At 47.2% G+C, this 21,137-nt stretch overlaps 1 protein-coding gene across 8 annotated transcripts in view; it reads right to left on the bottom strand.

Annotated features, from left to right (window-relative positions):
• The window catches only part of HMBOX1 (homeobox containing 1), a 126,748-nt gene that overhangs the window by 48,072 nt on the left and 57,539 nt on the right, over positions 1–21,137 (bottom strand). For all 8 annotated transcript variants that reach the window (XM_082217767.1, XM_082217766.1, XM_082217770.1 and 5 more), the window contains exon 2: positions 13,086–13,169. In XM_082217767.1, the coding sequence (XP_082073893.1) occupies positions 13,086–13,108 (23 nt within the window). In that variant the 5' untranslated portion in view covers positions 13,109–13,169. The remainder of the gene's footprint in view (positions 1–13,085; positions 13,170–21,137) is intronic.

Below are 21,137 nucleotides of genomic sequence, written 5' to 3'. Positions count from 1 at the left end.
GAAAAGCATGGGGGAGAGGACAGAACCCTGAGGCACCCCACAAGTGAGAGCCCAGGGGTCTGAACACTCATCCCCCACCACCACTTCCTGAACATGGCCCAGGAGGAAGGAGCGAAAGCACTGTATAACAGTGCCCCCAGCTCCCAGCCACTCTAGATGAAATATATAAAAAATAAATACATTGATATATCCTTCTCCTTCCCGCCTCATTGGGGCAGTGGCAGACTGGGACCCTATGGCGCCCTGGGAAGGAGGCGTGAGAGTTTTCGCAGGGTCCTAGAGCCCTCCTACCTCCTTTCCAAATCCAGAGCATGTGCTCTGCTCACCCAGTCCTAAAAGGTAAAGGTAAAGGGACCCCTGACCGTTAGGTCCAGTCGTGGCTGACTCTGGGGTTGCGGCGCTCATCTCGCCTTACTGGCCGAGGGAGCCGGCGTACAGCTTCCGTGTCATGTGGCCAGCAGGACTAAGCCGCTTCTGGTGAACCAGAGCAGCACACAGAAACGCCATTTACCTTCCCGCCAGAGTGGTACCTATTTATCTACTTGCACTGATGTGCTTTCGAACTGCTAGGTTGGCAGGAGCTGGGGCCGAGCAACGGGAGCTCACCCCGTCATGGGGATTCGAACCGCCGACCTTATGATCGGCAAGCCCTAGGCTCTGTGGTTTAACCCACAGCGCCACCCGTGTCCCAGTCCTAAATCCACCCCCAATTGGGGGAGGGCCCTTAGATCAGTCATAGGGCACCTGCCTTCAATGCAGAAATTCCCAGGTTCATTCCCTGGCATTTCCAGGTGAGGGTGACCTGAAACCTTGGCTGCTGCCAGTCAGTGCAGACAATACTGAGATAAATGGACTGTCTCTACACAAGGCAGCTTGCTATGCTTCTAACCTTGGCATGTCTACTGAGCGGGAAGTTCTACTGAGCACAATGCGACTTGCTCCCAGGGCTATTTAACTGTTCAGTAATTGCAAAAGGGGCATGTCACATATTCAGATAAATCCTGGAGATGATATAAAGATAGATAGAGCACCAGGGATGGCTCAGTTGGTGGAGCATGAGACGCTTGATCTCAGGGTCGTGGGTTTGATCCCAACGTTGGGCACTGCAGGGGGTTGGACTAGATGACCCTCATGGGTCCCTTTCAACTCTACAATTCTATGATTAGATAGATCGATAGATAGACAGATGGATGCTTGCAATTATCAAGGAAATTAAAGCTTAATCTTCACTACGGAACCAATGATTACCATTATGAGGTATTTTTGGAAAAGCGAAGTTAAGATTAAAGATACAAAAGGTGTGAAGATGACGGCACAAAGTTGGTGGTCACACGGAGCTGGAAACTGAAATAAGTTCTGAGAGATGAGAGGAATTCTGGGCACGGCGCTTGGACCGATACGGCTCGAGTTAAATGAATGAACGGCGGAACGATATACTGCTTTTCCAGGAGAAATTGTATGTACGCATCCGGATAACAAATGCTTGGGTCAAGAGATTTGTTTCTGACTTTTTGCATGGGAAATGTACACCTATCAGCAAACGACAGAACTGAAGATAATGCTTGAACACATTTTGGTTGGAACCCGAAAATCTCTTGGAATCCTTAATTCTCTTGGAATCCTAAATGCACTTTCTAGACTCATCAAGCACAGGTAGAATTAACTTGGGGTAATTGCACACTAGAGGCATCACCTTGCCAACAAAGGTCCGTATAGTTAAAGCTATGGTTTTCCCAGTAGTGATGTATGGAAGTGAGAGCTGGACCATAAAGAAGACTGATTGCCGAAGAATGGATGCTTTTGAATTCTGGTGCTGGAGGAGACTCTTGAGAGTCCCATGGATTGCAGGAGGACGAAATGGTGGGACAGTGTTCTCAAAGCTACCGCATGAGTTTGACCAAACTGCGGGAGGCAGTGGAAGACAGGAGTGCCTGGCGTGCTCTGGTCCAGGGGGTCACGAAGAGGTGGACACCACTAAACGACTAAGCAATAACAACAACATAGCCCAAAAGGGGCAGGCCCCAGTTGCAAAAGAGGCTGCAAGACCCTGGTGTAAATCCCTCGTGTAAACGTGCCCTCGAGCTCCAGCCGGCCAATTTACTAAGTAGCTCCGCAGCCAGACATTTAAGAATAATGTGATGTTCCTTGTTAATTAAGGGACACACTTTCCCATTAGCGGTTTATCGCTACATAATGTTTGCAAGACCTTATAATTCCCCGCAACACCTTTAATTGCATTGCTTTCAATTTGTTTCTTTTGAAGGGGGCCAGTGCTGACCACTTTTAAAAAAAAATTATTTTCCTTCCCTGGACTTGACCAACTGTTGGGGGAAAGCGGGAGAGGAAAGAGCAAGACTTTCTTTTCAAACTAAAAAAATAAAAATAAAATAAGAGCGGATAAATAAAGGAAGGGCGTTTGCGCTCTGCAAAGAGTCATCTCTCTTTCAGAGAGCAGGAGATTGTCAAATGAGGCTGCCTCTGGAAGCAGAAATATTTGCAACAGAAACGGGCATCATTCATCAACCTCGTGCTTAAAAAAAAATCACACTGAAATGGTATTATAAGAAGGTACAGACTGGCTGAGGGGGAGGGAGAAGGCTTGCAAAAACCCAGGGACAGGGTGACTTTCTGGAATTATTTTATATTATATTTCCATTTCATCAGACTGCAGGGGAGAGAGAGAGAAAGAGATGGAAAACCAGGCCGACTCTATTATTATTATTATTATTATTATTATTATTATTAGGCTTACCTGTGAGATCAATGGCCATCTGAATCCTCCCATCCCTTAAAAGGTCATTTAGCAGCAGTTGTACTAAGATACCTCCTATCCCCAAACCAATCCCATTCAAGCTGGCCATTATAAGGACTTTTAACTGTTTCTGCTTGTTTTCCTCTTCCCTCCTCACCTTTTTTCCTTTCGTGCCATGTCTTTTGCCCTCTGCTGCCTTGTTTTTATTACTCCTACGTATGCAGCTCTGGGAATCTTTGGACCCGACGGGCTGCGTTAAATTGCTAACAATATGGAAATTTAATAAATAACATAGGACTTTAATAAATAATAATGTCATGAAATGTTATTATTGTTACTGTAAGCCAGTTTTAACGGTAATAAAAATCAAAAGCATTTTACTTTAATAATAATAGTTAATGATGCAATGCATTTTAAATAATTTTTTAATTACTTAATGAATGAAGATACGGAGCATTTAAAGACACGATGCGTCGGCTCACAGCTCCACATGGCAGGCCAATATATAACCCCCTTTAACTGTCTCTAAGGGATGGTCTGGATTCAATGCGCTCAATAGGTTCTCAAGCAAAAAAATTGTTTTGTAAACCACTTTGAGGTCTCCTGCGACCAAGTGGTATATAAATGTTGTGAAACAAACAGAGTGGTACCTTGGTTCTCAAACGCCTTGGTACTCAAACAACATGGAACCCAAACACTGCAAACCCAGAAGTAAGTGTTCCAGATTGCAAACTCTTTTCGGAAGCCTAGCATGCTCTTTTTTGAGTGTTATGCTTCCGATTTGAGTGCCACACTTCCATTTTGAGTGTTGCACTGAGATCTGTCTGTTTTTGCTATTTATTTTGCATTTTTGTTTTGGCAGCTCTTTTTTGTTTTTGCGACTGTGTGGAACCCAGTTCAGCTACTGATTGATTGATTGATTGATTGATTGTGTGTGTGACTACAGTACATTATTTGCTGCTTTCATTTTATGGTTCAATGGTCTCGTCAGATGGTAAAATTCATGTTAAATTGCCTTTTTAGGGGTTGCTTTTAAAAGTCTGGAACGGATTAATCCATTTTGCATTACTTTCTATGGGAAAGCATGCCTTGGTTTTGGAACGCTTTGGTTTTGGAATTGACTTCCAGAACGAATTAATGCTTTCTCTTTTTCCTTGCCCCAAATGTGGAGCCCCCAGGTCCAGAGGAAGTTTGCTGCTGAATACCAGGTGTTGGGCAGCATAGGTGCAAGAAAGTCCTTGCTTTCGTATCCTGCTTGCTGCCTTTCCAGAAGCACTGGGCTGCTCCCCGTGGGAGGTAGGATACTGGGGAAGGCAAGCAGCAGCGTTTGAAATTAGCCAGGTGCCAGGCACATTTTGCACCTGGCTTCCAACCACTTGTGACCAAGTGAAGATGCCCGAGAGCCAGGATTGGCACTTGACATCTCCATCATCTTGGTACAAGGACGGGGTGAGCTCCCGTTGCTCGGTCCCTGCTCCTGCCCACCTAGCAGTTCAAAAGCACGTCAAAGTGCAAGTAGATAAATAGAAGGTAAAGGGCGTTTCCGTGCGCTGCTCTGGTTTGCCAGAAGCCGCTTAGTCATGCTGGCCACATGACCCGGAAGCTGTACGCCGGCTCCCTCGGCCAGTAAAGTGAGATGAGCGCCGCAACCCCAGAGTCGGCCACGACTGGACCTAGTGGTCAGGGGTCCCTTTACCTTTACTTCTGGTTCTAAACCTCTTTTGAATGTTTTTAGACGCCTGTTTTTATCTGTGTGGGGTTTTTATACATATATATATATATATCAATGAGAATGTTAATGTTTTCTTTTACATTTTTGTAAACTGCTTAGAGAGCAATGGTGCCCCACGTTGGGGGGCACTGCCTCCTATGGGGCAGTGGGATTACCCAGGGGGGCACAAAGAGGCGAGGGGGGAGGCAGTGGAAGTGGGAGTGCCGGATATGTAAATGACTAGCGGACTTTGAAAAGCTGGTATCACTGGATCAAGTTCATCAATTTTGTTGAATTAATTGAATTAAACACTTTTAATTGGATTGTGAATAAATGTGCAATTCATCGTTGCTGTTTTGAATTGCTGTTATCTTCTTTAGTGAGTCATGCAAACCGCTATTCTGAATGATGCCTTTTACAGGGTAGGGGGCACTGAGAATGAGTAATAGCCTGAGAAAGTTTGGGTACCAGTAGCTTAAAGGTATAGTGGTACCTCGGATTAAGAACTTAATTTGTTCCGGAGGTCCGTTCTTAACCTGAAACTGTTCTTAACCTGAAGCACCACTTTAGCTAATGGGGCCTCCTGTCGCTGCCGCGCTGCCGAAGCACAATTTATGTTCTCATCCTGAAGCAAAGTTCTTAACCCGAGGTAATATTTCTGGGTTAGCGGAGTCTGTAACCTGAAGCATATGTAACCTGAGGTACCACTGTATTCTTGAAATCAAGTGGGATATAAATTTAGCTGAATAAAACGAATAAATAAAATCTCACTTTAGCATCTTTCCAAACCGATCTTGAAAACCGACTCTGTCCCAGTGAAATGCAAGTTAAAATTGTAAAAAGCAGGCAGCACAAAGGTCCTCTTTGCACCTTGCCACAACCTGCAAACCCAGGGCTTCTGTTTAGGCATGCAAGCCAGGCGCTACAGATGCAGAAATCCGCCACACGCTTTCGATCAAAGCGATGACAGTTAATAAGAACAGCCCCAGACGTCTGAAAATAAATCCAGCATAATCAAATGCTCGACGCCGCACGACTTATACAACTCAGGCCAAGAATGGAATAGCAACACATCGTTCTTCCGAGTGTCCTCAAGTCCTTCAAAGCTACCTCATTCAAGCAGAGGCTTTGAGCAAAGCTATTATTCCGGACGGAGACTGAACCTGGGCGTCACAGCAAACTGCGGCTTGCGCAAACCATACATAGCCTGGAACCTACACAATGGAGGTTCCAAGATCTACAACAGAGAAACTGTGGTTCAAAGATGCCTGCTCTGGCTTTCTGCGTGTGCAATGAATCACAATATAAAACAGCCTTTCGCAACGTGGTTAGCACTGAATGAAGCTGTTGGGAATTGCAGCCCAAATATCTAGAGCATGGGTAGGCAAACTAAGGCCGGGCCCAATCACCTTCTAAATCCGGCCCGTGGATGGTCCGGGAATCAACGTGTTTTTACATGAGTAGAATGTGTGCTTTTATTTAAAATGCACCCCTGGGTTACAGTCATACCTCATGTTACGTTTGCTTCATGATACGTTTTTTCAGGTTGCGTCCCGCGGCGACCTGGAAGTACTGGAAAGGTTTACTTCCGGGTTTCGCCGCTCACGCATGCGCAGACGCACAAAATGACATCACGGGCATGCGCAGAGGCGGCGAATCGCAACCCGCACATGCGCAGATGCGCCACTGCGGGTTGCGTTCTATTCATGTTGTGAATGGGCCTCCGGAATGGATCCCGTTCGCAACCAGAGGTACCACTGTATTTGTGGAGCATAGGAATCCATTCATTCCCCCTCCAAAAAAATATAGTCCAGCTCCCCTCAAGGTCTGAGGGACAGTGGACCGGCTCCCTGATGAAAAAGTTTGCTGACCCCTGCAAACTTTCAGCATTGGAAGACACAAGATCTACCCATCTTGGAAGAATGGCAGATACAACTAATAGACTATATGGAGATGGCGGAAATGACTGGCAGAATCCGAGACCAGGGAGAAGAGTCGGTGGAAGAAGATTGGAGGAAATTTAAAACTTATTTGCAGAAATATTGAAAAATTTCTGAATGCTGAGGACATTGAAATGAATTGCAGGGGTTTTAGCAACAAGGTAAAATGTAAGATTGGATCAATAACAGATAGACTAACAGGACATGAATTTGCTGAACCAATTTTTAAGAGGGATACAAAAATGGGAGACGTGAGGAAGTCAGGAAAATAAGTTAATCAAAGAGGAGAAATTAAGAAAGAGGGAATTTTAGTTTTTTTTATATGTGCTTTTTTCTTTTTCTATTTTGTTTTAAATGTCTATCTTTGTATTTTATAACTTTGGTTTTTTTCTCTTTTTTGTGCTTAATGTCTGTATTTTTGTATTTTATAATTCTGCATTTTCTTTGTTTTTTGTATTTTTCTAAACTTTTCTATTGTTAAAACCTAATAAAATATTATATATATATATAAAAGAAAAGGTTTGCTGAGCCCTGATCTAGAGGGTGCTGGGTTGGAGAAGGCTAGTGTAGAATTGCTCTGGTTTTCCACCAGACTCGGGTAAGGGCAAAAGAAGAGACTGGATCAGACCCGTGGACCATATAGTCCAGCATCCTGTTCTCACAGTGGCCAACCAAATGCGTGTGTGAAACCAGCAAACAGGATCCAATCATAAGAGCCCTCTCCCCTCCTTGAATTTGTCCCATCCTCTTTTAAAACCACCCAGGTTGGTGGCCCTCACTTCTTCCTGTAGCAGGGAGTTCCCCAGTTTGCGCTGCTTGAAGAAGTACAGTGGTACCTCTGGTTGCGAATGCGATCCGTTCCAGAGCCCCGTTCGCAACATGACCAGAACGCTACCCAAGTCTGCAGGTCACGATTCGCCGCTTCTGCGCATGCGCGTGACATCATTTTGAGCATCATTGAGAGCCAGTGTGGTGTAGTGGTTAAGAGCGGTAGTCACGTAATCTGGGAAACCGGGTTCGTTTTTCCGCTCCTCCACATGCAGCTGCTGAGTGACCTTGGGCCAGTCACACTTCTCTGAAGTCTCTCAGCCCCACTCACCTCACAGAGTGTTTGTTGTGGGGGAGGAAGGGAAAGGAGATTGTTAGCCGCTTTGAGACTCCTGAAGGGGAGTGAAAGGCGGGATATCAAATCCAAACTCTTCTTCTTCATCATCATCTGCGCACGCATGAGCAACGAAACCCGGAAGTAACCCTTTCCGGTACTTCCGGGTCACCGCGGGACGCAACCTGAAAAGATTTAACCTGAAGCAAACGCAACAAGAAGTACAGTGGTGCCCCGCAAGACGAAATTAATTCGTTCCGCAATTTTTGTCGTCTAGCGAATTTTTCGTCTTGCGAAGCACGAAATCCCATAGGAATGCATTGAAAATCAATTAATGCGTTCCTATGGTCAAAAAAAGTCCAAACAAAGCCAAATTTGGTACAACAACAGTTTATTAACTGCTCTTTAAAGTCACACATACTGTAAAGAGCAGTTCAAAAATTTAAGGGAAAATAAATTAACTTTATAAACAAAACATGTCTTTGTTTTTAGTCAAAGAAAAAAAGTCGCGAGATGTTTTCGTCTTGCGAAGCAAGCCCATAGGGGAAATTCGTCTTGCGAGGCAAATCGCGAACGGAAAAAACTTTCGTCTAGCGAGTTTTTTGTATTGCGAGGCATTCGTCTTGCGGGGCACCACTATATGACTGTACTTTCTTTATGTGTCCTTTCTTTATGAGATCTTCTGATCTCTGGCTGATCCAAAGCGTGGATCACCAATCCAGAAATCTTGCCAAACCACGTCGATACTCAAAGTGTTACGCTTTAGTAATGCAGCTGTTATGTTCAAATTGGTTACAGCATCAGTTGTTGTTTTTTCAACACATTAATCAACTAATGGAGGACGTGGGTGACGCTGTGGGTAAAACCACAGTGCCTAGGACTTGCCGATCGCATGGTCGGCGGTTCAAATCCCCGCGGCGGGGTGAGCTCCCGCCATTCGGTCCCAGCTCCTGCCCACCTAGCAGTTCGAAAGCACATCAAAGTGCAAGTAGATAAATAGGTACCGCTTTATAGCGGGAAGGTAAACAGCGTTCTGTGTGCTGCGCTGGTGCAGGCTCGCCAGAGCAGCGATGTCACACTGGCCACGTGACCCGGAAGTGTCTGCAGACAGCGCTGGCTCCCGGCCTCTAGAGTGAAATGAGCGCACAACCCTAGAGTCTGACAAGACTGGCCCGTACGGGCAGGGGTACCTTTACCTTTACCTTAATCAACTAATAAGTTGCCCCAGATTCAACTGAGCAGCAATATTCTTGCCCCAAAAACAGGTATAAAACACCATCTCCAAAGGTACATTATCCCTCCTCTCGCATATGGGAGGCAATGCCTGTGAGATGATGCTTCTACAAAACGTGCAAGCCTCGTGTAAGAAAATGCACTCCCGCTTCATAAATATTGTTTTTACTCATATGCAAATTCAATTGCAAGATCAATTAAACAGACTTAAGACTCGTGTGATTAAATCAATCAAAAACATTTTAAATAAGTTTGCAGCCTTAACTGCCAACTCAAATATACAATTAAAAGTGGGGGAGGGGAGGGGGGCAGCAAATTGAAAATATGCCACCTAAGTCACTTGTTTTAAAAGTCCAGAAGGAAGCATTTGACAACAGAATGCTCACAGACTGACAAGGCCAATATTTTGGGTCCTGTGCTCCCTTGAAGGAAATAATCCAGTTACTCGAGGGCTGGGTGTTTGTCCTTTCCTAGTTTCGTCTCAAAACCTGTGTCAGGCGCGGCACCGTCAAGTGCTGGAATTATGGTGCTGGAGGAGACTCTTGAAAGTCCCATGGCCTGCAAGAAGATCAAACCCATCCATTCTGAAGGAAATCAGCCCTGAGTGCTCACTGGAAGGACAGATCCTGAAGCTGAGGCTCCAAGACTTTGGCCACCTCACGAGAAGAGAAGACTCCCTGGAAAAGACCCTAGTGTTGGGAAAGATGGAGAGCACAAGGAGAAGGGGATGACAGAGGACGAGATGGTGGGACAGTGTTCTCGAAGCTACCACCATGAGTTTGACCAAACTGCGGGAGGCAGTGGAAGACAGGAGTGCCTGGAGTGCTCTGGTCCAGGGGGTCACGAAGAGTTGGGCACAACTAAACAACAACAGTTTCGTCTGAAAATCTGTGCCGTAAAGTGCGGACCAATCTGGGGGTCTCCAGCAGGCAGTTTCTCAGAGCTTGCCCTTGTGGACTTCCAATGCTGCTGGCGGCATGGAGGGAGACGGGAAGGAAGAGACAGGAAGTGGCAAAGCAGTTGGCACAAGGCGGAACAGAACTGGCTCGGAAGAGATACAGGGCCAGGCCAAAAGTGACTTTCCGCCCAGAGCCGGCCAACACTCAGGGACAGAGAACATGCTGCATGCAGAAGGTCTCAGTTTCCATTGCCAAGTAAGGTCTGAAATGTGCCCCGTCTGAAACCCAGAAGAGGTGCTGCCAGCCTGTGCAGGCAATACTGAGCCACAGGGGCCAATGCTCTGACTCAGTATAACACAGTTTCTTATGTTCCCTGTACAAAAGGGTTTTGCATTTTTCCTCTCCTCCTGCATGGGCTTGCACGGAGAAAAGAAAAAGGATTGTCATCTCCGCTGAAGGCGATGCCTGCATGTTCTTCCAGGGCACCTGTGGGCACGGGGCGAGGTCACCTTGAGAGCCGCTGTCATTGTCGAATTGGGACCACGACGGCCATCTCGTCCAACCCCTGCAATTCAGGAATCTTCCGCTCAACGTGGGACTCGAACTCACAACCTCAGGGTATCTCATGCTCTACCGACTGAGCTATCCCAGGCGCGGCTGGCCAAGAGGCAAGGCTGCAGCCGGCCACCTCCCGGGAACTCCTCCTCCCAAAGAGGGGCTGAGCTGAGATGCCACTGCCAAACAGCGACAGGAAAGGCTGACTGGTCAGTGGTGGCCCCCGTGTTCTGGCCAGCGCCAGCGCTGTCCACACAGAGGCCAAGAGGCTGAATCCTGCCTCCAGGTAGAAGTTTTATGCAACTCATACTGCGCTTGTGGGACACGGGTGGCGCTGTGGGTTAAACCACAGAGCCTAGGACTTGCCGATCATAAGGCCAGCAGTTCAAATCCCCACGACGGGGTGAGCTCCCGTTGCTCGGTCCCTGCTCCTGCCAACCTAGCAGTTCGAAAGTGTGATAGGAATTTTATGGTCTTAGAGATATGGTAATGCACATACATAGATCAACACAGGAAGACCAACCTGGAACCATTTTGATTCCTAAACTGGCCAAATCCTTTCTCTGCAAGGTTAAACTGGAAAAGCCTCCCCATTGTTGCTTTCCTCACAAATCCTGTCTCAAGGATATGTCTGTTTGAATAAGTTGTGAGCCTGTGACCTGGCCCAGGAAATAAGTATTTTACCACTACAAAAGAATGGCCAGGCTCCCCAGGAAATCCAATCAAGTAACCTGCTAGACAGGAGATAAACAACAACAGGAGAAAAACATTTAAATTTCTGTGATGTATGCATAATGTTTCTGGGGGTGGTCTTGATCTAGAGGATGGGAATTTCAAAAGTCTTTATAAGCCCTTGCACAGCATTTTTGTGGGTCCTCTTCCTCTCCTGCGTGTGAGGGGAGCACCCTGTTGCAACAGATTAATAAAGATCAAGCTTACTAGCTGCTTTGCTTCTCAATATTCTCTGGTTGGCCTCTGTTATTTTCTCCTACCAATAGGGAGCCAATGTAAGGACTCTAGATGGGCTCTTGGATACCCCATAAGGGAAAAGGGCATATTTTTATTTACAACAAAAGCACGTCCAAGTGCAAGTAGATAAATAGGTACCGTTCCAGCGGGAAGGTAAACGGTGTCTCCGTGTGCTGCTCTGGTTCATCAGAAGTGGCTTAGTCCTGCTGGCCACATGACCCGGAAGCTGTACACCGGCTCCCTCGGCCAGTAAAGCGAGATGAGCGCCGCAACCCCAGAGTCGGCCACAACTGGACCTAATGGTCAGGGGTCCTTTTACCCTTTACCTTACTGCGCTTGCAAAGGGCAGGGGAGAAGGAGAGCTTGCATACAGGGGTTAGGTAAAAAGATTCTTACCTACTTGGCATAAGAACATCAGAAGAGGCTTCTGGATCAGGCCAATAGCCCATTTGGTCCAGCATTTTGTCCTCACAGTGGCCAACCAGATGCCCATTATGGGAAACCCGCAAGCAGGACCCAAACACAAGAACGACTCTGCGGTTTCCAGCAACTGATACTCAGAAGTGCTGCTGCCTCCAACTGTGACTAGTAGCCTTCAATAGCCCCAGATTTGGCTGTTTCATACAGAATATTTCTGGGGCTTCCTTATCCTTCCCCCCCCCCCGGTCCCTTCCCTGCCCCAAATGCGGAAACCCTAGGAATAACGGTAGTCCTACCCCCAAAAAAAATTCTAAATAAATCAAGACTCCAACAGAAACAGCATGCATTATGCATTTCAGAGCAGGGAAGGTTGTGCAGATCTGACAGATTATGAATCAGCAGTTTGCCAATTCTTTCTCCTCCGGGAACTCTGTTCCCTTTGCTCGATCAGCCAATTGCCCCCCCCCCCCCAATATCTGCTCAAGAGCTCCTTTTTGCACAGGACTCTGGGATGTTGTCTTAGGGCACGTTCCCAGGCGGCAACCATGCAACCAAGTTTTCACCCCTGCTCCCAGCCAAATGGAGAGCTCTGCGCACACACACAGAGGGTTCGATTTCTGGCATCCCCACTTAAAAAGATCGGGGAGCAAATGGTAGGAAATAGACCTATTGATTCATAGACTTGAAGAGTTGGAAAGGGGTTGGTATGTATAGTATAGGTAGATATAATGTAGAGTAATGTACCGTATTTTTCGACCCCTGACCATCAGGTCCAGTAGTGACCGACTCTGGGGTTGCGGCGCTCATCTTGCTTTATTGGCCGAGGGAGCCGGCGTACAGCTTCCAGGTCATGTGGCCAGCATGACTAAGCCGCTTCTGGCGAACCAGAGCAGCACACGGAAACGCCGTTTACCTTCCCGCCAGAGTGGTACCTATTTATCTACTTGCACTTTGAGGTGCTTTTGAATTGCTAGGTTGGCAGGAGCAGGGACCGAGTAACGGGAGTTCACCCCATCACGGGGATTCGAACCGCTTCCGGGTTTTGATCATTTGGGAGACGATTTGTTCGGGAGCCAAGGTATTCGAGATCCAAGGTACGACTGTACTTTCTACAGACTGTACCTTCTACACACTCTTTCTGTAACTGTCTGGCAAATACAGTAGATGCTCGGGTTGCAAACGTGATCCATGCGGGCTGCACGTTCATAACCCACGTCTACGCACGCGTGGGTTGCGATTAGGCACTTCTGCACATGCTCATAGTGCGATTCAGTGCTTCTGCGCATGTGTGACCGCTGAAACCTGGAAGTTTCAGTACTTCCAGGTTTCGGCAGTCCACAACCCAAAAAAACGCAACCTGAAGCGTCTGTAACCCAAGGTATGACTGTACCTTAATAACAGCAGGCCAGGGGGCTGACCCACGGCTTCTCCCCCTTTTCTCCTCTCTTACACACATCATGCCTTTGAAACTGAACAGGGGGTTGGGAGTTGAGCTTGTACTTACACCACTGGAAAGGTTCTCAGCATACTTTACATGGGGAGAGGAAGTCAGAACGCCTCCGGGAGGTCTTCGGCATCAGTTACCATTCTGAAACAGATAAGCAAAAGAATTGAGGAAAAACACAGGTTGACAAGACACAGGCGGAGAGATGAATTAATACAAAAGTGCATTCGCAATTATTATCTCATACAACTGCAGAGCTGCCTTGCGATGTCAGACCTCACCTGGAGTACTGTGTCCAGTTCTGGGCACCACAGTTCAAGAAGGACACTGACAAACTGGAACGTGTCCAGAGGAGGGCAACCAAAATGGTCAAAGGCCTGGAAACGATGCCTTATGAGGAACGGCTAAGGGAGCTGGGCATGTTTAGCCTGGAGAAGAGGAGGTTAAGGGGTGATATGATAGCCATGTTCAAATATATAAAAGGATGTCATATAGAGGAGGGAGAAAGGTTGTTTTCTGCTGCTCCAGAGAAGCGGACACGGAGCAATGGATCCAAACTACAAGAAAGAAGATTCCACCTAAACATTAGGAAGAACTTCCTGACAGTAAGAGCTGTTTGACAGTGGAATTTGCTGCCAAGGAGTGTGGTGGAGTCTCCTCCTTTGGAGGTCTTTAAGCAGAGGCTTGACAACCATATGTCAGGAGTGCTCTGATGGTGTTTCCTGCTTGGCAGGGGGTTGGACTCGATGGCCCTTGTGGTCTCTTCCAACTCTAGGATTCTATGATTCTATGTACGTGTCTATCCTATCCTCTCCCTGTCTCAAAACTCCCTTCTAACCAGGTACGGCCAGAATTTCTCTCCTAAAAGATGGGACATCTTTCTTGACTACGAGTAAATATCTTATGATGTATCATTTGCTCTATTCTGCACTCGGACCCTTCGAGCAAGGGTTAGAAATCAGCCAGGAGCCAGGCGCGTTTTGCGACTGGAACGGGTGCAATTGCGACCACATGGAGATCTCTGGATGACAGGATGGCGACTGGGGAAAGCAAAATGTCACTTAGAGAAGGATCTGAAAGGATCTGCTTGAAGCTTGAATTAAATTTATTCTAGATTGTTTTATTTGGTGTTTGAATGTAAACCGGGTCCATTCCAACTCTACATTTCTAGGCTCGGAACTCTATGAATGAGATCTGTTCTTTAAAATGTAAAGAAGTATGGAAATGAAAACAACAACAACATCCATCACTTAAAAACAAACAAAACAGAACCTAGACACTCCACTGTGGCAACAGGAACCTAGGTTTAAGGTGTCATTTGGTGAGTAGATTATATATCTGAGTTTCTAACACTGCTAAAACCCCATAATGAACGAACAAAATATAAAACTAAGATACCACTTCCTCAGAAAGATGTATTGATATAGGAAGCTTAAGCCAACAATGTGATGCTTTGGCAATCAAAACCAATACAGTGGTACCTTGGTTGTTGAACTTAATCCGTTCCAGGGGTCCGTTCAACTCTCGAAACTGTTCAAAAACCAAGGTAACGGCTTCCAATAGGCTGCAGGAGCTTCCTGAACTCAATCGGAAGCCACGAAAGCTGTGTCGGACGTTCGGCTTCCAAAGAACATTCGGAAACCGGAAAACTCATTTCCGGGTTTTCGGCGATCGGGAGCCAAAATGTACGTGTACCAAGGCGTTCGAGAACCAAGCTACTACATCGTTGCGTGTTGACAGTTTTGCACACTACAGATACGGGCAGATGAGGAAGGATTTGGAGGGAAGCTACATGAATGATAAAATACAAGGGGCAAAAATCAAAAAGGGAAGGGTGGAGGAATTGGACTCAACAAGCTTAAAGGAAAGAAGATTATGGAAGGCCATTTTGACAGCTCTCGGTTTTCGTTTCGGGTTTAAAGAATGGCACAGAGAACAGCAGCTGATCTGATCCCCTGAAAAGCTAACACAGAATGTATTTAAGGTTCATGTTAAATATTTGTCAAAAGCTTCTAACCTTTGGGGGAATTCAACAGCGAGAAAACAGACTCGGGAATCACCTTTCCTGGAATGGTACAAAAATAAATGCCAGCTAATGACTTTCCAGGATAGAATCATGTTGGTCTGACGCAGTAGAAATATAGATATAGAGATAGATAGATGATAGATAGATCGATAGATAGATAATGTCCAATAGCACCTTTGTTGTTGTTTAGTCGTGTCCGACTCTTCGTGGCCCCCTGGACCAGAGCACGCCAGGCCCTTCTGTCTTCCACTGCCTCCCGCAGTTTGGTCAAACTCATGCTGGTAGCTTCGAGGACACTGTCCCGCCATCTCGTCCTCTGTCGTCCCCTTCTCCTTGTGCCCTCCATCTTTCCCAACATCAAGGTCTTTTCCAGGGAGTCTTCTCATGAGGTGAGCCTCAGCTTCAGGATCTGTCCTTCAAGTGAGCACTCAGGGCTGATTTCCTTCAGAATGGAGAGGTTTGATCTTCTTGCAGTCCATGGGACACTCAAGAGTCTCCTCCAGCACCAGAATTCAAAAGCATCAATTCTTTGACGATCAGCCTTCTTTATGGTCCAGCTCTCACTTCCATACATCACTACTGGGAAAACCATAGCTTTAACTATATGGACCTTTGTTGGCAAGGTGATGTCTTCTTCAGATATCTGAAGAAGTGTGCATGCACACAAAAGCTCATACCAAGAACAAACTTAGTTGGTCTCTAAGGTCCTACTGGACTATATAAGCTTCCCTTTCAGATAGGAATGAACCAGCCTATCCATTTCAAGTTCTCTCAGTTTCCCCATGTTCAGTTTGCAATTAAATGAAATCACCATGGAATACCATCAGAGCTGCAGTTCTCCTGGCACAGGTATTCTGTATGCAATTTTGCCCAATGCACACTTTTTCTTTTTTCTTTTTGCAAGTAACGGCCCTTAGTGTAATGTATTTTGGGTACATTCCCACTAACATGTGCTTATTTTCTCGTCCTTGGGATCTCTGTAATTTTCCTTTCTCCTAGGAACAAGGATGCATTTTTTCTTGTGGTGGGGTTGTTTGAGATCAGGTAGCCTGTAGGAAGCAGTGGTGGCCACCAACTTGGGTGCCTTTGAATACGATCATTTGCAAAACAACAACAACAAACCTAGGGTTACGTGGAACATACTCAATAAACACACAAAACGTGTGTCAATTTGTAGATTTTAACAGAAGTCTCATAAAGTACAACAAAAAAGCAGAAGACCCAGTGGATTAGTTCATTCTCTCGTCAGTTCACACGTAAGGTCTATACATGTACCTCAGGATAAATGTGCTTCAGGTTGAGGATTTTCGGGTTGCGCCCCGCGGTGACCCGGAAGTAACGGAGTGTGTTACTTCCGGGTTTCGCCACTCGCGCATGCGCAGACGCTCAAAATGACGTCATGCGTGGAAGCGGCAAAACTTGAACTGCGCATGCGCAGACGCGGGTTGCATTCGCTTCAGGATGTGAACGGGGCTCCGGAACAGATCCCGTTCGCATCCAGAGGTACCACTGTATAAGTATCTATTCCACCTCTCTGTTCAATAACCCACATGAAGGGTTATTACAGTTCCACAGAATCCTTTCAGAGTCTCAGACAAGGATTTTCGGAATATTAGCCTTGCTCCGCCGTCCTAGGCTTCATCAGTAGAACAGTCTCATATGTAATATTACAGGATAGTGAATCTTATAGCATAGTAGTGGTTGCTAATATTCCAGACTCTTCTGCTTTCTTCATTGAACTTTATGAGACTTCTGTTGAAATCTACAAATTGATGCAATGAATAGTATACCTTATTTATTCAAAAGTACAGCTGGTTACGTCTTGTGGTTTTTTTTTTTAAGAAGATCAGACAAATTAATGGAGGAGAGGACTAGCAATGGCTACTAGCAATTGTGGCCATGCTCTACCGCCACAGTTGGAGACAGCAAAGTTTCTGAACACCAGTTGCTGGAAACTGCAGGAGGGAAGAGTGCTGTTCTCGCACTCGTATTCTCCTGGTTGGCCACTGTGAGAACAGGATACAGGACTAGATGGGACATTGGCCCAATGCAGCAGACTCTTCTTACATCCGTATGGAGAGGCCAGAAATTGGTCCTGAGATCTGCTTGCAAGGCAGACACTCGACCCACCCAAACAATGGCCTTTCCCCATTCAAGGGATGTGGCTTTGAACTGCGATGGAGCCTCCCTCTTGCCCGGATGGAGGAAGGAATGTGATGGGAGTCTGGCCACACAAAATCTGCCAGGCGCAAGGCGCATTTTGCACCTGACTATGGGCCACACGTGACCAAGTGCAGATGCTTGGATCTGGACTGTTTTCACACACTAGCACCACATCCTGTAGAATTCTCTCCGTGATACAGTGGTACCTCGGGTTAAGAACTTAATTCATTCTGGAGGTCCGTTCTTAACCTGAAACTGTTCTTAACCTGAAGCATCACTTTAGCTAATGGGGCCTCCTGCTGCCGCCGTGCTGCCAGAGCACGATTTCTGTTCTCATCCTGAAGCAAAGTTCTTAACCCGAGGTACTATTTCTGGGTTTACGGAGTCTGTAATCTGAAGTGTCTGTAACTGAAGTACCACTGCATTTCATCTGCACAATCAGACTGTAACCCTGGTTTAAGGAGCCGTTTCGCACCTAGATTATACATCTGAGTTTCTAACACTGCTGCCAACTGTTGTTTAGTCTTCTTGTGTCGTGCTTGACTCTCTGTGACCCCATGAACCAGAGCATGCCTTGGAAACTCTCAAAGCTTCTCCTTTTTTATGTCCATGGAGTTTTCTTGGCAATATTCTGGAGTGGTTTGCCAGTTCCTTCTCCAGTTGGGTGACATTTAGTCTAAACTCTCAGCTATGACCTGTCCATCTTGGGTGGCCCTGCGCGGCACAGCTCATTGCTTCTTGAGTTATTCAAGCCTCTTCACCACGGAATGGCAGTGATCCATGAAGGGACTACCAACTGTAAAAAAAAAAGGCAAAGGACCCCTGACAGTTAAGTCCAGTCGCAAATGACTCTGGGGTTGCGGCGCTCATCTCGCTTTACTGGCCAAGGGAGCTGGCGTACAGCTTCCGGGTCATGTGGCCAGCAGGACTAAGCCGCTTCTGGCGAAACAAGAGCAGTGCACGGAAACGCCGTTTAGCTTCCCGCTGGAGCAGTACCTATTTATCTACTTGCACTGGTGTGCTTTCGAACTGTTAGGTTGGCAGGAGCTGGGACTGAGCAACGGGAGCTCACCCCGTCGCGGGGATTCGAGCTGCCGACCTTCCGATCGGCAAGTCCTAGGCTCCGTGGTTTAGACTGGCTACCAAAAAGATGGCTTGCTCCCAAAAAGATGTCAACGAGGGGAAGTGGTCCTCGGGCTCAAAACAGTTCCCCACCCCTTGCGCTGAAAGAACATTGACACCACCAGATTTTGAAAAACAAACCCGAAATAGCAAAGTTCCAGGCCTTCGCCCTCCAGCTTCCTTCCAGGGACCCAGGTCTCCCTCGCTTGCATTACCCAGCCAGAGCAATCGGTGTCATTAATCTCTATAACTAATGCAGAGGTTAAAGCTGACAAACCTTTGTCCTGTCTGCATTATTCATTAATGAAATTAACTTGTTAAGGGGATGGAGAGGAGGAGGGGGAGGAGGACAAGGGAAGGGAGCATCAGAGGCCAACAAAATAAAATAAAAAATAAGGGGAGTTCTTCCATCTTTGGTGCAGTCAGCTCAAAGGCGGGAGGGGGGGGCGGGCAGAGAAATTATATATTAGTATGAAAATCGTGGCAGCAACTGTGGAACAGAACGAACAATCCAATCCCCGGCTTAAAAGCCCCACTAAAAGCCAGCTCAAATTTACAATGGATGAGCCTCCGTGGCAATCTGTTTTTCCGATATTAAAAATCTCATTTTCTCAGCGCCAAGGACAAGTGGGTGAGTGAGGCATTGGAGTATCAACTCGGCATTTGTCTCATTTGACATTAAATCATTCTCATTTTCAGCTCGGATTTTCTAATATCTCCTTGGGAGCCACTTCAGTTTTCTTCATCTCTCTCTCTCTCTGGTTGCAATTAAGATGTTGGAGTACAGTCGGCCCTACTATCGCCACCCTCCTTCGCCAGCAACGCCAGCTCCCTTTGAGGAAGGGCTGCGTGCTTTTGAAGCAGCTTCACGGCAGGCGATAAAACCAACAGCTACAGTCCAGTGTCATCTGTTGGATTTCTGCCTGTTGGGCAGAAGAGAACATGCCCTGATCCCAAACAGCTGGAAGTAGCAAGGGTGAAGAGAGAGGTTCAGGCTGATTACAATCACCGTATTTTTCGTCCCATAGGATGCTCTGTCCCATAGGACACACCTAGTTTTTTTTTTATTTCCCCCCCCAAAAGCAGGTCGGGGAAACCGAACCAGGTCGAGGAACAGCGGGATGGCGGCGCTGCGCCTCCCTGCTGTCCCCCGAGCTTGTGGGGCTGGCCAATGTCTCCCCCCGCGCGAGGGGCGCTCTGCTTCAGGGCGCCCCTCGCGCTGGGCAGCAGGCTGCTATCCACAGCCTAGACATCCCTGCCGGACCTCCCGTAGGGCTGCTTAGGCTGCGGATGTGTTCCTGAAGCCTGGAGAGCGAGAGGGGTCGGTGCGCACTGACCCCTCTCGCTCTCCAAGCTTCAGCAAAAGCCTGCATTCGCCCCATAGGACGCACCCAGATTTCCCCTTCATTTTTGGAGGGGGAAAAGTGCGTCCTATAGGGTGAAAAATACGGTAATCAAATAATAATGATAATAATTGCATGGATCTCTTATTGTTATTTTTCTCCAAGGCACTCGTGCAGGGGCCAGGCTGTGGATGTGAGTACTGTGGCTAAATCCAGGCCTAGAGTGAATCTTCTTCAGCTCAAGGTCCTAGAATTGCATGCTCTTGGAGGAAGAGACCCGTGCTATTGTATCCTGGATAGTGTGATGTACTTTGGCGGTGCTCAAAATAAAAAATTCCTTCCAGTAGCACCTTAAAGACCAACTAAGTTAGTTCTTGGTATGAGCTTTCGTGTGCATGCACACGAAAGCTCATACCAAGAACTAACTTAGTTGGTCTTTAAGGTGCTACTGGAAGGAATTTTTTATTTTTGACTATGGCAGACCAACACGGCTACCTATCTGTATTTGGCGGTGCTATTTACCGTATATACTCGAGTACAAGCCGACTTCCTCAGCACATTTTTTTATGCTGAAAAAGTCCACTTCGGCATATACTCGAGTGAGGTGGGCGACGACGAAAGGATGAGCGGCACGAAAGGAGCCCTTTCTCGCCGTGGTCCCGCTGTCCGCCTCTTGCAAGGGCAGGCACAGGAGCTGCGGTTGCGAGAGGCGCTGCGCTGCGCCTCTCTCAACCGCGGCTCCTATGACTGCTCTTGTGAGCGGCAGAGGGACGAGTGGCCCGAAAGCAGCCCTTTTGGGCTCCTTCTTCTTCCTCCGCTGCTGCCGCCACCACCAGGTTTGTGGTGTGATGAACCGGCTTATACCCGAGTGTCAGGGAACTGACATCGGAGCTAGAGGCGGAGGGAAGGCTCTCAAATGATGCTGGAGAAGGGCCCAGCAGGGAGAGAGGCAGCTCCGCAGATGGGGAAGCAAATCAGCGCAACACCAGGGATATAGAGGGGCTGATGGGGGAATCGGCGAGAGGGCTCCAGGACTCTTCACCGGACACCAGCGGGGAGAGCACGGGTCCTCCGCTACCCACGCCCACCCTGCGCAGAAGACTTCCGCGCAGAGAGAGTAGGAGGAGACTGGGTGTCAAACCACTTTTATGTTGGAAAAGATTTAAGAAACGCCCACTGACGGATTCTGCTAGCGACTGAGGCAGCCACGAAGTGAAGGGCTGCCCAGACTGAAAGGTTTAGCAAGGCAACAAAGCCTGGAGAGGCGGCAACTTACGCACGAGCAACCCATACACATTACACCGAGTCAATAAGTTTTCCCAGTTTTTTGTGCTAAAATTAGGTGCCTCAGCTTATATTCGGGTCGGCTTATACTCAAGTATATATGGTAAATAAATGTGCTAAAATGGGGGAGGTGACAGGGTGACCTTTTTGCCACAGTCCTCAGTGACCACCCCA

Source organism: Podarcis vaucheri, assembly GCF_965113315.1.
Source record: "Podarcis vaucheri genome assembly, chromosome: 3".
NCBI lineage: Eukaryota > Metazoa > Chordata > Lepidosauria > Squamata > Lacertidae > Podarcis > Podarcis vaucheri.
This window is presented reverse-complemented; position numbering and strand designations above follow the sequence as displayed.